Genomic DNA, 14,143 nt, shown 5'->3' on the forward strand with positions numbered 1-14,143 from the left:
CATGAGACCACTTATGGCTTATTATGGTAATTAAAATTCGCCTGTGCTCAGTAACACTTACTCATAGGTGTTTATATGCACAGTGACCTCACTGCATCACATTGCATTTTGGACAGAATCTGTTCTCTAATCTAGAATTTGTAGTCTGGGGTCCATGAAGCTATAGCAGGGGGTCTGTGGATGGATACAGTACCATTCAAAAGTCTCGGGTCAGTGAGATTGTTTTTTTTTGTTTTTTAAAGGGGTGGTTGATTATGATTTCACTTTTCTAACTTTAGTTAGTGTGTAATGTTGCTGTTTGAGCATAAACAACATCTGCAAAGTTACAATGCTTAAAGTTCAAAGCAAAGGGAGATATTTACTTTTAAATAAATTGCTTTTTAAGGACTACAACAAATGGCTGGTAGGGACTATGCAACATTCCTCCCGGGTTAGTGACATCACCAACCCTAAAATTTACATAAACCCGCCTCCGGAACGCGATTTATAGATTATCATGACACAATATTCTAATCAATGATTAGAAAATCGTTGACTCCACATTAGCTACATAAATTTAAACATAAACAAAAAAGTTTTTGAAATTTTCAGGGCACAAGCTGTTGTAGCTCCACCCCCTGTGCTGGGAGCAGCTGCTCATTTGCATTTAAAGGGACAGACACAAAAACTGTGCATTTTTGCTCACCCTTAAAGGGATACTCCACTTTTTTTGGAAATAGGCTCATTTTACAACTCCCCCAGAGTTAAACAGTTGAGTTTTACCGTTTTCGAATCCATTCAGCCGATCTCCGGGTCTGGCGGTACCACTTTTAGCATAGCTTAGCATAGATCATTGAATCAGACATGACCATTAGCATCTCTCTCAAAAAAATTAACAAAGAGTTTCGATATTTTTCCTATTTAAAACTTGACTCTTCTGTAGTTACATCGTGTACTAAGACCGATGGAAAATGAAAAGTTGCGATTTTCTAGGCTGATATGGCTAGGAACTATACTCTCATTCCTGCGTAATAATCTGCTAATATCATCTGCTGCTTCATCATTTGATTGGGTTGCCTCTGCAATGTATAACACACTTAATAACCTCATATTATACAGTGGCACAATAAAACCAGGACATGATAAAGGTACATAATGTAACAATCAGCTTATTGCAATAACATTATTTATGAAAGTAATTATATAGGCTTAATGAGAAAACCAAGCGTTATAGTATTAGTGGGTCCCTGGGTTGGCTGAGTAATGGGTAAAATGGTAGATGAAAAGCTAAAAAAATTTTCCCATTATTATTCTGAATCCACAGCTGTATGTGTGAGGTGTTGATGAGAGAGATTAAAATATATTATGTTGCTGATATTTTTCCTTCCCTTTGGCTGAGGGAAAAACATTTTACTCACGAAATTGTAACCTGACAATCCTGATTGGAGGAAACTGAACAGACAGTGACTATGTGACGAGTGACATTCAGAATGGTTAAAAGGATCTTGTTTTCCTAACACATGACAGCTTTTCCAGTAATCAAACACACCGGAAAGCATGAGAAAAGAAAGGAACATTGCAAACTGCATAAATAGTGTGACAATAAGTAACTGACAATTTCTGTATAAAGTTCAGAGATACTGTACCTGGGGAATTTAGGTAAAAATGGGAAAACATCGACCTAATGCAAGTCTGAATTATGACACAGCAAGGCTGATGAGGTAAGAATAATGAAGAAAAAGAAGGAGAGATAAAGTGAGAGATGCCTTACCTGTGCTAGAGATAATGTCTTTTGCCCGGCTATGGAGACAAACACATCAATGAATGAATGAATGAATCATTTAACATACTGAAAACAGAGAATATATATTTATATACATACACTAAAGTACAACAAGAAATGTAATTGTTTTTTAAAGGCATGCCAGCTTCTTTAGCTTTTTTCATCACAAAAAAACTAAAAACATACTTCAGTTATGAAACTAAATTATTATTATTATAGAAACTAATTAAGATATTTAATACCATTATACAGATATTTCATGATAACAAGATTCTCATGAAATGCATTAAAATTTTAAATATAACTTCTAAATCATTTTCCCTCATTCTACTTAAAGTGCCCCTTTTATGCTTTTTCGAATATTACCTTTTATGTAGCGTGTAATACAGCTGTTTGTGAATGTAAAAGGTATGCAAAGTTTTAAAGATCAAAGTCCTGGAGTTACTGTCTCCTAAAAGAAAGAATCGATACTGAACTGCCAAAAATGAGTTATCAGTCATTTCAGCCTCACTTCCAGTAACAAACCTATGTAGGTTTGTAACACGTTTGCATAATGAAGTCCATTGGCTGACTGTGTCCTACTACAACATCTACTCTGACCCTCAAACGCAGTAGTTGTAGCTGATGAGGCCTGGAAGAGTTTTTCGTTAACATGTTGAGATGACAGTTTTCTGTGCTGCAAAAGCAAATCCACTTTGCATGCTCGTGCTTGAATTGAGACAGTAAAATTGATGCCATCGTTACTGTTCGCATCAAACACTGAGGAAGCCTCCGGAGCTGAAATTCAGATATGGTAATAGGGGTTTCTTTTTAGACCAATCACAACAGACTGAGCCATCTAACCAATCAGAGCAGAGTAGACCAATCACAACAGTCTAACCAATCAGAGCAGAGTAGGCTCATGCAAATGAGGAGTTTAGAGAGAATGGATCCTTGATTGAATCATTTCGGACACTGTGAGAAAAGAGATGATGCTGCAATGTATATTATGAGAAAAATGTAAGTGTTTTTTGTCTTTGAAGGCATGTAAACCTATTGTAAGAAACCTTCAAAACAAAATTAGGAACCTTTAAAATAGCATAATAGGGGAACTTTAAGTAAAAAAGAAAAAAAGAAGCACAGTGGAGATACTAGGTGCCTTACATATTGCCTGAGGGGCTGCACACCTTTCTCCAATGGGCCAACTGATAAAACTTGAAAAACCTGGTAAACCCAGTAACTTTTTACATGAAATCCAAGCAACGACGGACATGACACAACCAATCCTACTTGGAGCAAACTTCACCGACTATAAAGTGATTGATGATTTAGACAAATTTTCCAACTTAAATAACAGAATCATTGTAAATGCTTGAACAATAAGAGCATCACTGTTTTTCTTTTACAAACCTCTGATAGACTTGCTCCAAAGATATCTATTGTATTTGCATTATCACAACAATCTTTCTGTTGTTTCTTTAAACTGAGGGATGGGTCATAACGATTTTCTGTGGTAATCGACAGCATTATAGATTGTGCTGATAGAGCTTAACGTATTTATTTACTCTGAACGATTCACTTATGATGAGTGATAAGTTCAGAGCATGCTTGAACTGAAAAAAAAAAAGAAAAAAAAAAACAACCCGTTCTCACCTCTCCAGACTTGGAGACCGCGTGAGTAAGTTGGTCGAGGAGGCCGCTTTCTTAGAAAGCCGCAGTTTGGTCTTGTCTTGGGAGTCCTTACTTCTCTCACTGTTCCTCCTGACCCTGATTTTCAAGAAGAGATATTAGTCAGTTACTCCATGAGGCATACAAATCTGATTCACAGAGTGCATGCAAGCATTAATCAATGCAGATACGAGCATGCTGACATGAACGTCACAGAACGTGCTTAGCGTGATTTGAGTTTCCCATCAAGTTTGGACAGCATGCAAATGCACCTATTATTAAAAACCAACAACCCACAATCACCCAGAATCAATCCATCATGCAGACACACACACACAAGAAAACCATGCAAATAAATCAGAAATCAGAGTTAATGCCACATTTGAGTCACAGTGAATTTGCCCCATATACTTATTGTGTGAGGGAGTATGAGTCTGTGCTCACTGAGGGATTGTTTCCTCTTGCACGCCCTATTTCCTGTTCTTCTGAATACCCTTAGAGACATCCAATAAAAGCTACATGAAACAGGAAATAACTGTGGTCATGTGATCAATGATGGTACTTGCGGTGACAGACAGAGAAGTGAAACTCTGCTGATAAAGGGCGCTTGTCCACTTTTAAATAATGCTGAAGCCTTACCCTGACACACTTTTAACACATTCTTTATGGTAGTCGAAATTAGCGATAAAACATTATATCAGCCAGGCTGCTAACTAAGAGATAACGCACAAATGTCTTATGACATTTATAAAATAAATGTTTATTTATTATCATATATGTCTCATTTCCCATCATATCTACTCTACCATTCAACAATTTGGGGTCAGTAAGATTATTAGTATTTTTTTAAAGAAATTAATACTTTTTTTATTCACTAAGGATACATTAAATTGCTCAGAATTGACAGTAAAGACATTTATAAAGCTACAAAAAGATTTATATTTCAAATAAATGCTGTTCTTTTGAACTTTCTATTCAAAGACTTCTGAAAAAAAGAATCAGTTTCAACAAACATATTAAACAGCACAGCTGTTTTTGACATGAAAGAAATGTTTCAAATCAGCTTATTAGAATGATTTCTGAAGAATCGTAACGTTTTAAAATCTATTAATATATAATTAATAAAAAAATAATAATAATTATACAAATATTTCACAATATTACTGTTTTTAGTTTATTTTTGATCTAATAAATACAGCCTTGGTGAGCATAAGAGACTTCTTTAAAAAAAATTGCATATATATATATATATATATATGGGTCAGAATATATATATATATATATATATATATATATATGACAGAAAGTATAAAATAAAATGTGTATGTACATGTTGTATATTTTGTTGAACAATAATAATATACAGAGTTTAAACAAGGTAGATTCAGTTTCCTAACTTAATTTTAATTGTAACATATGGTCAGTGTCTATGGTGGAACTTGTCATGCATTGAACTTTCAAACCGTGCCAGTGTGGTCCATGGTACGGCATTAGTTTCAGAGTTCGTCTGCACGAAATGTTTTTAAAAAACACACACAACTGTTTTCATTCAGTGCTAATCTAGCAGAAGAGAGACAAGTTACAGACCACCATCTGAAATGGTCTTCAAGAATCTTAGGGGCCACCGTAGGTCATTTTCAACCTTCTGTCAACATAATCTTGCGTTATCTTGTTCACTGTTCAGTTCATAATGTAGTATTTAATTCTGGGTAGCCAGGCTCTGAGATGCATTCGTAAACCACTTTAACATTCGTACAGCATATTTACATACACTGATTGGTCACGTTTAGACATTTTTAACTGTTCCCTCATGCTGAACCTAAACAAAGCGTGAATCTTTAACGAAGCATGCATTTGTCTGGTGCTCTGTTGCGAAACAATCTGCCGTAACGCTCACCGCGTAACGTGGACTCGATAACCCTTTTGCTTGATATCCATGCAAGGATACCCAGAAGGGACGGGACATAACTATCAGTAAAGCGCTGTTTACATGGAACAAAATCCACCCACAAGAATTATAACATTCCATTTGAGGGAACCAAGAAATACAGAAGTTACACAGACATTTACACACACACACACCGAAAGACCACCCAAAGCATGCATGCAGATAAATCAGTCAATGAATCGAGAGATTTGCTTTATTTATAAGATTAAGTGAGATTATTTGATGGGTTAGTATGCTTTTAATGCCCCAGCATGGCTCAATCATGAGCTTTTGTGTTTCTGCAAAACCGTGTTACAGACAAGATTCCCAGGAGCTGTTCTGGCATATATACTCAGACATTTCGACATTCCTGTCACACTGACAGCTTTACGGTTTAGAAATTATCTCATATGTTCCGTATTCACCTGAAGGGGAGTCGACGGGTCTCGATTACACAATGTTACAGCTGCATTTATTGAGGAATGATGCACTATTCTTGCAACCGTATTAACGGACAAGCATGCCTTACCTAGCTAAATCAACACTGCCACTGAACAAACACTTGCTGGCAACTGTCCATCCCTTTCCTATTAAAAACTCAAAGCTAAAATTACTAGTCACATTACTAATCACAATGCATTTCCAAAGAAGTCAGAGCATGAACTAAATCCAAAAACAAATGTAAAACTCCGTTGGCACAGAGTTGTGTTCTTTAAAAGAGATGAATGAATGCCAGAAGTACAATAATACTGTCAAATTCGTCGTCCTAAAGTGCCCTTAGGGATACAAACGTCTGTGTCTCAGGTGTTACTAAAGTAACGATACATTACTGTAGCTCAAACTGTAGATCAAATCCATGAACATGAATAAAAAGTTATGCTTTAAAAAAATATAGATTTTGCAATGTTATTTCAGTTTAAATAAACAGGAACCATGTTTCTATTATGTACTTTAATACATATACTATAATAGTATAATAGTTCTCCTGAATATATATATTATATATGTGACCCTGGACCACAAAACCAGTCACATGGGTCAATTTTTTTAAATTGAGATGTATATATCATCTGAAAGCTAAATAAATAAGCTTTCCATTGATGTATGGTTTGTTAGGATAGGACAATACTTGGCCGAGATACAACTATTTGAAAAAATCAAAACATTGAGTAAATCGCCATTAAAGTTGTCCATATATGTTCGCCATATTGCTGCATTCACTCACAAAAATAAATGTTTTATATATTTACAAAATATCTTGGATCATGGAACATGATCTTTATTTAATATCCTAAGGATTTTTGGAATAAAAGACAAATCGATAATTTTGACCTATACAATGTATTGTTGGCTATTGCCACAAATATACATGTGCGACATGTGACTGGTTTTGTGATCCAGGGTCACATATACTATTTTGAGTATATTCATATATTTGTTTACAACTTATTTTTTCTATTGATTTCAGTGTAAATGTATTGAAAGAGTAATGGTAGTAGTAGTACGGTAAAACATCTATAAATGAGATCATAAATTTAGATCATCTTTAAATGTAATCTATTCATTTCTTAGTTTTTGAAAATGAAACTGTTATCCTCTCCGTGTAAATGACAAAAACACAAATTCGTGGAGACGGTGACGTCATGAGCATTACATGCTCGATGCTTTCGCCATCTGTCTTGATTGTATTCACATAGAAGAATGCAAATGTTTTGACAACGTTGTCTTCTGTACTCGAAACTTTTTCCAAAACTCGTACCCTAAAACTGATGCACTAACATCTCCAGTAAAATCAGAGCTGACCTAAATCGCACGCTCCTAATGATTATCCACTCATGCTTGTATGTAAATAAAGCCCAATCTGGGTGCCAAAACCAGCTCAACAAGCTGTAACTTTGGTTTGTGCAGCAACGCAAGCATTAGTGTTAGGATTAAAACCAAAACCAGAGGCAGTGAATTCAAGCAGCCAGCCAACGCTTGACTCCACTTTTGGGGGTCAACGCACAGTGTTTTCTCATCCTCCCGAATGGAGGAGAGTGGGCCTCCGTGTGGGATGGAGGTCGGCTCTTTTGGGGGTGCCGGCGAGCAGGACGTTGGGGTTTGAGGGCATGAACCCTGACTGTCTTCGCTGCTTTTGCTCAGTTGTTGCTGGAGGGTTCTGATTGTGGTGGGCTGGATGGCATCTTCTACTAGGGCGCTCCAGGTTTGGTCTTCATTGCCGTCTTCCTCCTCTCCCCTGAGCTTGGTCGGGGCTTCATCAGCGAAAGGGACGCCTTCAGGTAATGCATCCTCCAAGGAGAGACTCTGGGTGGTCCGTGTCAGGGCCAGCGGGACGGCATTGTGATTTGGCATCCACGGTTCGGTCTGTGTGCACATGTCACTAGTGCTCGGTTTGTGGTTGGAAATGGTTTTAGCCCTGCCCTCCCCATTTTCAGCTGTGTTTGAGATATGGCTAAAGATACACAAACAAAACAGTGTTTAATTGTGTTTGAGATGAACATTGTCTAGAAATGCTGTCTGTTGGGGGAAAAAATGCTACTTGTTGGTTAAAGTGAACAACAACCCAAAAATGAAAATGTATGTACAAATTATGTTGTTCCAAACATATATGACTTTCTTTTCATGAAACACATTGGGGGTAAAATCACGTTCCGGGGGTCACCGCAATTCGACAATTACTTGTAGCGATTAAAGGGGCAGGGGGGCTCATGACCTCTATGCCTCCAACACCCCAGAATAGTCTGAAAGTAGTCTTTATTCTCATTCAGAGAACCAATGAACCAATCAGAGAGATTTGATGCACTATTTTTGAACTCAATACAAGCAAGAGCAACTTAAATTTCAGCCTGTTAGTCACACAAAGCTATCATATGACTTCAAAAGACTGCTAAAAATTCAATTCTTTAATGATACGTTTATGGCAGTGGTTTTTAACCTTTCTGATTTGTTGACATTGTTGTCCAACACGTTATTTGAAGGCCTCCCCAATTACTGTAAGCCAAGATATTTTTGGCATTTTTGCTGTAGTTATGACAAAGTTGCTTGTTCTCAAACTGGGAGAATTAATATATCAAACATAAATGGCAATTCTAGATATTCTTTTTGATACATTTGTTTGTTTTCAGCAGAAGAGTCACACGGTTTGGAACAACATGAGTGGGAGTCGATGATGACAGATTTTTAATTTATGAAATCCTTTCATTGCTACTTTCATAACCGGAGTTTCTTGCTCAATGGCACGATGGCAATAGCTCAAGGTTCAGTCCGAATGAGGTTTAAGCCTACAACATTTCAGGCACAGTTCAAACTAATCACAATACAATAACGCAGGCCTGTGGTAAACTTAAAAGAGGAACTGTAATTTACATTTCCTGACATACAAATAAGAAACTGAAGAAACAAAAAATGATAAACACAAACAAAACAGTTTTTTTCAGTTTTCCCTGGATGCTGCCCAGTGCCCACAATGTCCCAAATGTGAAGTTTGCCAAGGAATGTTGCTCTGCTTCTTTGTATTAAACACACGTGGGCAGCCAGACTGTTTTTCACAGAGCTTTTCTCTTCTCAGTATCGTCAAGCATATCTGAAACTTCAGCAAGATGTTACTGCATTTCATTTGAAGATGACAGTTTACTTTACTTTAACAAATAACTGTGTGACTGTGAGTTGACTGTTTCTGTTAATCAGCCTTGTACTATAACTCCACATATAATGTTGCTGTGTTACCTTTTAAGCTAACTATTAAAGTGAATAACACTACCCAGAGTCATTTGTACCTGTTGGATGTCTGGTGACATCCATCAAGAGAGCTGGTAGACAGTCTGCAAGGTTTAGAGATCCCATCCACGTAACAGGAATGATTTAAAACTCGGGCTGCAGCAGGGTTCACTGATGTTGTACACACATACACACACACACACACACACACAGACACACAGACATATATTTGCATGAAGTCTCTATACAACAATAACTTTAATTTAGAAAAAACAACAACAATGCAATCAAATCTGAAGCAATACATTTAAAACATGTTGCAATATCTTTACAGTAGCACATTTAAATCATTAACAAACCTCTTACCAGCAATCAGCTGCTGCTTAAGCAGGGGTATCTGTTGATCATGGAGGCGGAGTTTGCGTAAGGCGTCGGCCAATGAGGACTTCAGTAGCGTTATTTCATCTTCCTGTGCTTGGAGGCGCACCTCCATTAAAGACAGCCTGTCTGGACACCCTGTGCTGCTTTCTGCCGACACATCGTCTAGATGAAAACAAGAAAGCATAAATATAAAGATCTCACAAAGAACACATCTGGGACAAATGTCACACCAAAAAATTAAAAAACATTAATTATTAAATAAAAAAAATAAATTAAAGGCAGTGCAACATATACGGCCATTTCGTATAATTACTTAAATACTTCAAAGTTTGAATAAAATATCATTATTTATTTGCATTAAAGTAATGAGATGCAAAGAATCTTAATGGTCCTAAAAGGATACATTTTCTTAGTGCAAAATTTCATAAGTGTATGAGGTTTAGGATATATGTGAACTTTTTATAACCTAAATAATAGCTTCTAAATCACACACACACACACACACACACACACACACACACACACACACACACACACACACACACACACACACACACACACACACACACACACACACACACACACACACACACACACACACACACACACACACACACACACACACACACACACACACACACACACACACACACAAAAAAGTCTTAATTTCTTAAATCCTGGAATGTAATAGAAGCTGCATGAGAGTCATTAAGGGTCTTTAGTGCAACTGTTACTGCCTAAGTGTTCAGCCCTATAGGCCTCAACATACTGAATATGGGATAAGCAGAGATATATCTCTGTTCTCAGTTACAATAGGTCACATGAAAACAAACAAAAACATTTAATCGTTTTAAATGTTATCTATGAAAATTGTTCTGGGTTTAACCCTTTATAGGGCACTCATTGAAATATTTGGAAATTCTAATTTTTAACCTCAGAACCCTAATGGGGGATGTTAAAGGACATTTAAACAAAAAAAAAATGTCTCAATTTTTTTCATCTTTGCATTGCAAATCAAGGTCAATGAAGTTACCATATATGAGCACTTGCCTGTCTAGGGTAAAATAAATTACAGAGAGTGAATTAAAAAAATATATGACACGAACACACACAAACTGCAAGGAACATTTATTTATTATAGGCACAAACTGCAAGGAACATTTATTTAGAGACATCTCTGTCTTTAGGTACTGATACGGGCATCTTGTGGAGGGTGCTCCGGGAGTATGGGGTCCGGGGCTCTTTCCTAAGGGCTATCCGGTCCCTGTAGGAGCAGGAGCTTGGTTCGCATTGCCGGCAGTAAGTCAGACTTGTTCCCGGTGCATGTTGGACTCCAACAGGGCTGCCCTTTGTCGCCGGTTCTGTTAATAATTTTTATGGACAGAATTTCTAGGCGCAGCGAGGGGCCGGAGGGTTTCAGGTTTGGGGACCATACAATTTCATCTCTGCTCTTTGCGGATGATGTTGTCGTGCTGGCCTCATCAGGTTTTTCGCCTGATCGGAACCAAACCAGTGCAGAAATGTTCTCTAGAGTCTGAATATCAATAATTATCGAAAAAAAGTTGAAATTTCGATTCACGGACGCTAAGGGACGCCAAAACGTACGTTGTGGGAGGGGCCTATTTTACTAAAACGGCTATAACTCCAGAAGTAAATGAGGTATCTTCACCAAACTTGGTACACATGTGTAATAGGTCAATCTGAGGTCACAGTAAAAAATCCGCGGCGATTGGACACATGGTGGCGCTATAACATGAAAAAAACATAAAACAGGCTATAACCACCTGACCGTTAGTCCGATTGACTTGAAAATTGGTATGCAGTGTCTTGGTCCAAGGTGCCATGTATGTCTATGAGGACATTGGAGTATCTCAAAAAACATGGCCGCCATCGGCCAATGAAGTTTGAGCACCTATTAGACAAGGTTAACGGAGGCTGATCGGAACGAAACTCAATGGGCATGTTCGACTCATGGCCCTAGAGGTCTGTAAGAATTTTGAAAGAAATCGGCCACTAGTTGGCGCTAACGAGTTTTTTTCAGGCCAGGACCTTCAGCATGCACTGGGATGGTTTGAAGCCGAGTGTGGAGCGGCTGGGATGAGAATCAGCACCTCCAAATCCGAGGCCATGGTCCTCAGTCGGAAAAGGGTGGCTTGCTCACTTCAGGTTGGTGGAGAGCTCCTGCCTCAAGTGGAGGAATTCAAGTATCTTGGGGTCTTGTTCACGAGTGAGGGAAGGCCTGAACGGGAGATTGAAGACGGATTGGTGCAGCTTCTGCAGTAATGCAGTTTATGTACCGGTCTGTCGTGGTGAAGAAGGAGCTGCCAAGCGAAGCTCTCGATTTTCCGGTCGATTTTCCGTTCCTACTCTCACCTATGGTCATGAGCTTATATTTGCTCATAATTGCGTTTTATCACAAACCAATATTCAGTAATTAAAATCAATTCACACAGTACTAGGCCTCACACGAACAATAAGCACCCGTGTATGCCATTTAACTATAATTAAAAAAAAAAAACATTCATAAGGCATATGTCTAAAAATGGACACTTCCTCGACTTAGGTAAACGGGGCATATGATCAAATATGGTGCATTTAGTTTTCAGCCAATCATTAAGCTAATTTTTACAAATGCTATGCAAATAACAGCAATCCTAATCTTTAACACAACTATTCAACCAAATAATTTGTGAGTTACATCAACCTACCATGTTTAGTTATGATGTTATTACTATAACTGTGGGAGAAGCCAGGTTCAAAAAAGCAATATTTTTGATTTCTGCAAGATGGCTGTGTTTGAGGTGCGCCAGGCCACTGCTGATTGGTCAGATGCCTTGATGTCAATATCTGTCAGATAGCTTGATCTCCCCTGATTGGCTGAGAGCAAACTACATGACTCTAGCACTCCAAACGGAGGCAGGGGGGGGGGCATTTTGAATGTGTGCAGAAGTGACTAAATATAGTTACTTGCCCCATAAAGGGTTAACTATCCTTTCATGCTGTAACTGTAGGGCTAAATACATTATGAACTGCATGTGAATATAATGTAGATCTATTGTTTACGTCAAATTCATTCTTTTATGGTAGGGTAATCGTCGCAGGGTTCATTAGTTCAGTCTGTTCGTTTAATGGCTTGCACCCATAAACGTCTGCGCTTTGCTTCAAACTGGCTAGTATTCTGTACAAAATAAAAACCATCTTTGTTTGCATCTTAATTATGACATGCAAAAGCTCAAGAAGAATTTTTTTTCTCTTAATCCGTGAATCTTGCCCGTTTTCCTCCACTTGTTACCACTGTTTTTCTGCCACCACAATGCACTCACAACAGCAGCATCGTAACTGTGACGTCTGCTCCAAAATTATATATATGCCAAGTTGACAAAATAATCTTTTAGCAAATATATCCACCACCAGGATGATTAATTGCTCATTCCACCTGTTTTACTAGTCCAAATTCATTCACAAACAGTGTCTTAAAAAAAAAAAAAAACCCCTTTGCAAAATAATGTGTTCAGCACTTTTTGTACATTGACTTTGCCATCATTAAATTTCATATAATATACACAGTATATCAGCAATGGCCATATCAGGGACCACTATTTAAGTGCATAATCAGCAGACTTTTCAATCGTACATGTCAAGACAAGGCTTCATATTGTTGTCGTGTATGGCTGATAAACTGCATCAAAGTGATAAACACTCTCAAAGTCCTGATTTCCATCCCACACACTGCCCTCACCCCTATTCATTATGCTTTGATTACCTGGAATTATTGATTAATCTATTTCTGACGCAAGATTTTTCGAGCCTGAAGCATTTCCTCTTCAGTGATAACCCTTAATTGACCGAATTATATACACAGAACTGAACTACAGTAGTGAACTACAATTGAGCCAGCAACTACTGTCTAGACCAAAACAATAGTTTATTCAAAGGTGCTATTCAAATGTGGTGGCATAAATACAATTCAAATCTCATTGGCAGCATCTGTAGCATTCTGTCGAGTCCCACAGATAATAATTTCAACTTTCCCTTTAGTCTGTATTTAAACGAGCAAAAATTCTGTTTACATGAATGCACTTGCAATAGGGGAAAGACATTCCAGAGGTTTAGAGTCGCGATGGTCTTTTCCATCCTATTGTGACATGTATCCGAGTTAAACAGATTTTGTTCGTGGGGAATTGATTGGATGGTTGTGGTTTGCTATTGGTCGATCTCATGTGAGTGACAGGCTGTCCCGCCCTCGTGCCTGTAAACACGTCACCAGAGAAGAGAAGAAATGTCGCTGCAAGAGGCAGGGGAAGTTATTTTCATTAAAGATTATGAGGGCACATAAATTTAAAAAAATAAAATAAAAAAATAATGAGGTGCTCGGATAAATCATTTATAATAAACACTGCAATATTCCATTAAAAAAAGAAGTGTCAATTTTGATTTCATGGGGACTTTAAAAGGAAGAAATGAAAAGCTCATACAATAAGATTCCTCACAATAGACTGTTATTTGAGTAGAATTGTCTAAAATTGTCTAAATAAATAAATTGCATTATCAGTTCCTAATTCATGTGAATTTCTAAGTACTTTATTGATAGTTATTAGTTACATCACATTCCATTCTGTTAGACTTTTTGCAAACAAGCAACTAGCAAGTTGTATCATACTAGTCTTATATGAACATAAACCTTATGTGTTATGTGTAATGTGTTATTT

General features: G+C 37.5%; 1 protein-coding gene across 2 annotated transcripts in view; it reads right to left on the bottom strand.

The window, feature by feature from the left end:
* The window catches only part of eml3 (EMAP like 3), a 40,853-nt gene that overhangs the window by 12,075 nt on the left and 14,635 nt on the right, over positions 1 to 14,143 (bottom strand). Inside the window, exons 2-6 of one of the 2 annotated variants that reach the window (XM_084405733.1) lie at positions 9,420 to 9,596; positions 9,113 to 9,224; positions 7,342 to 7,788; positions 3,395 to 3,508; positions 1,751 to 1,779 (exon numbers count right to left, since the gene is read on the bottom strand). In XM_084405733.1, the coding sequence (XP_084261859.1) occupies positions 1,751 to 1,779; positions 3,395 to 3,508; positions 7,342 to 7,788; positions 9,113 to 9,224; positions 9,420 to 9,596 (879 nt within the window). The remainder of the gene's footprint in view (positions 1 to 1,750; positions 1,780 to 3,394; positions 3,509 to 7,341; positions 7,789 to 9,112; positions 9,225 to 9,419; positions 9,597 to 14,143) is intronic. The other variant, XM_084405734.1, reaches the window with a different exon arrangement.

The sequence above is a fragment of the Rutilus rutilus genome (genome assembly GCF_951802725.1).
Source record: "Rutilus rutilus genome assembly, chromosome: 3".
Classification (NCBI taxonomy): domain Eukaryota; kingdom Metazoa; phylum Chordata; class Actinopteri; order Cypriniformes; family Leuciscidae; genus Rutilus; species Rutilus rutilus.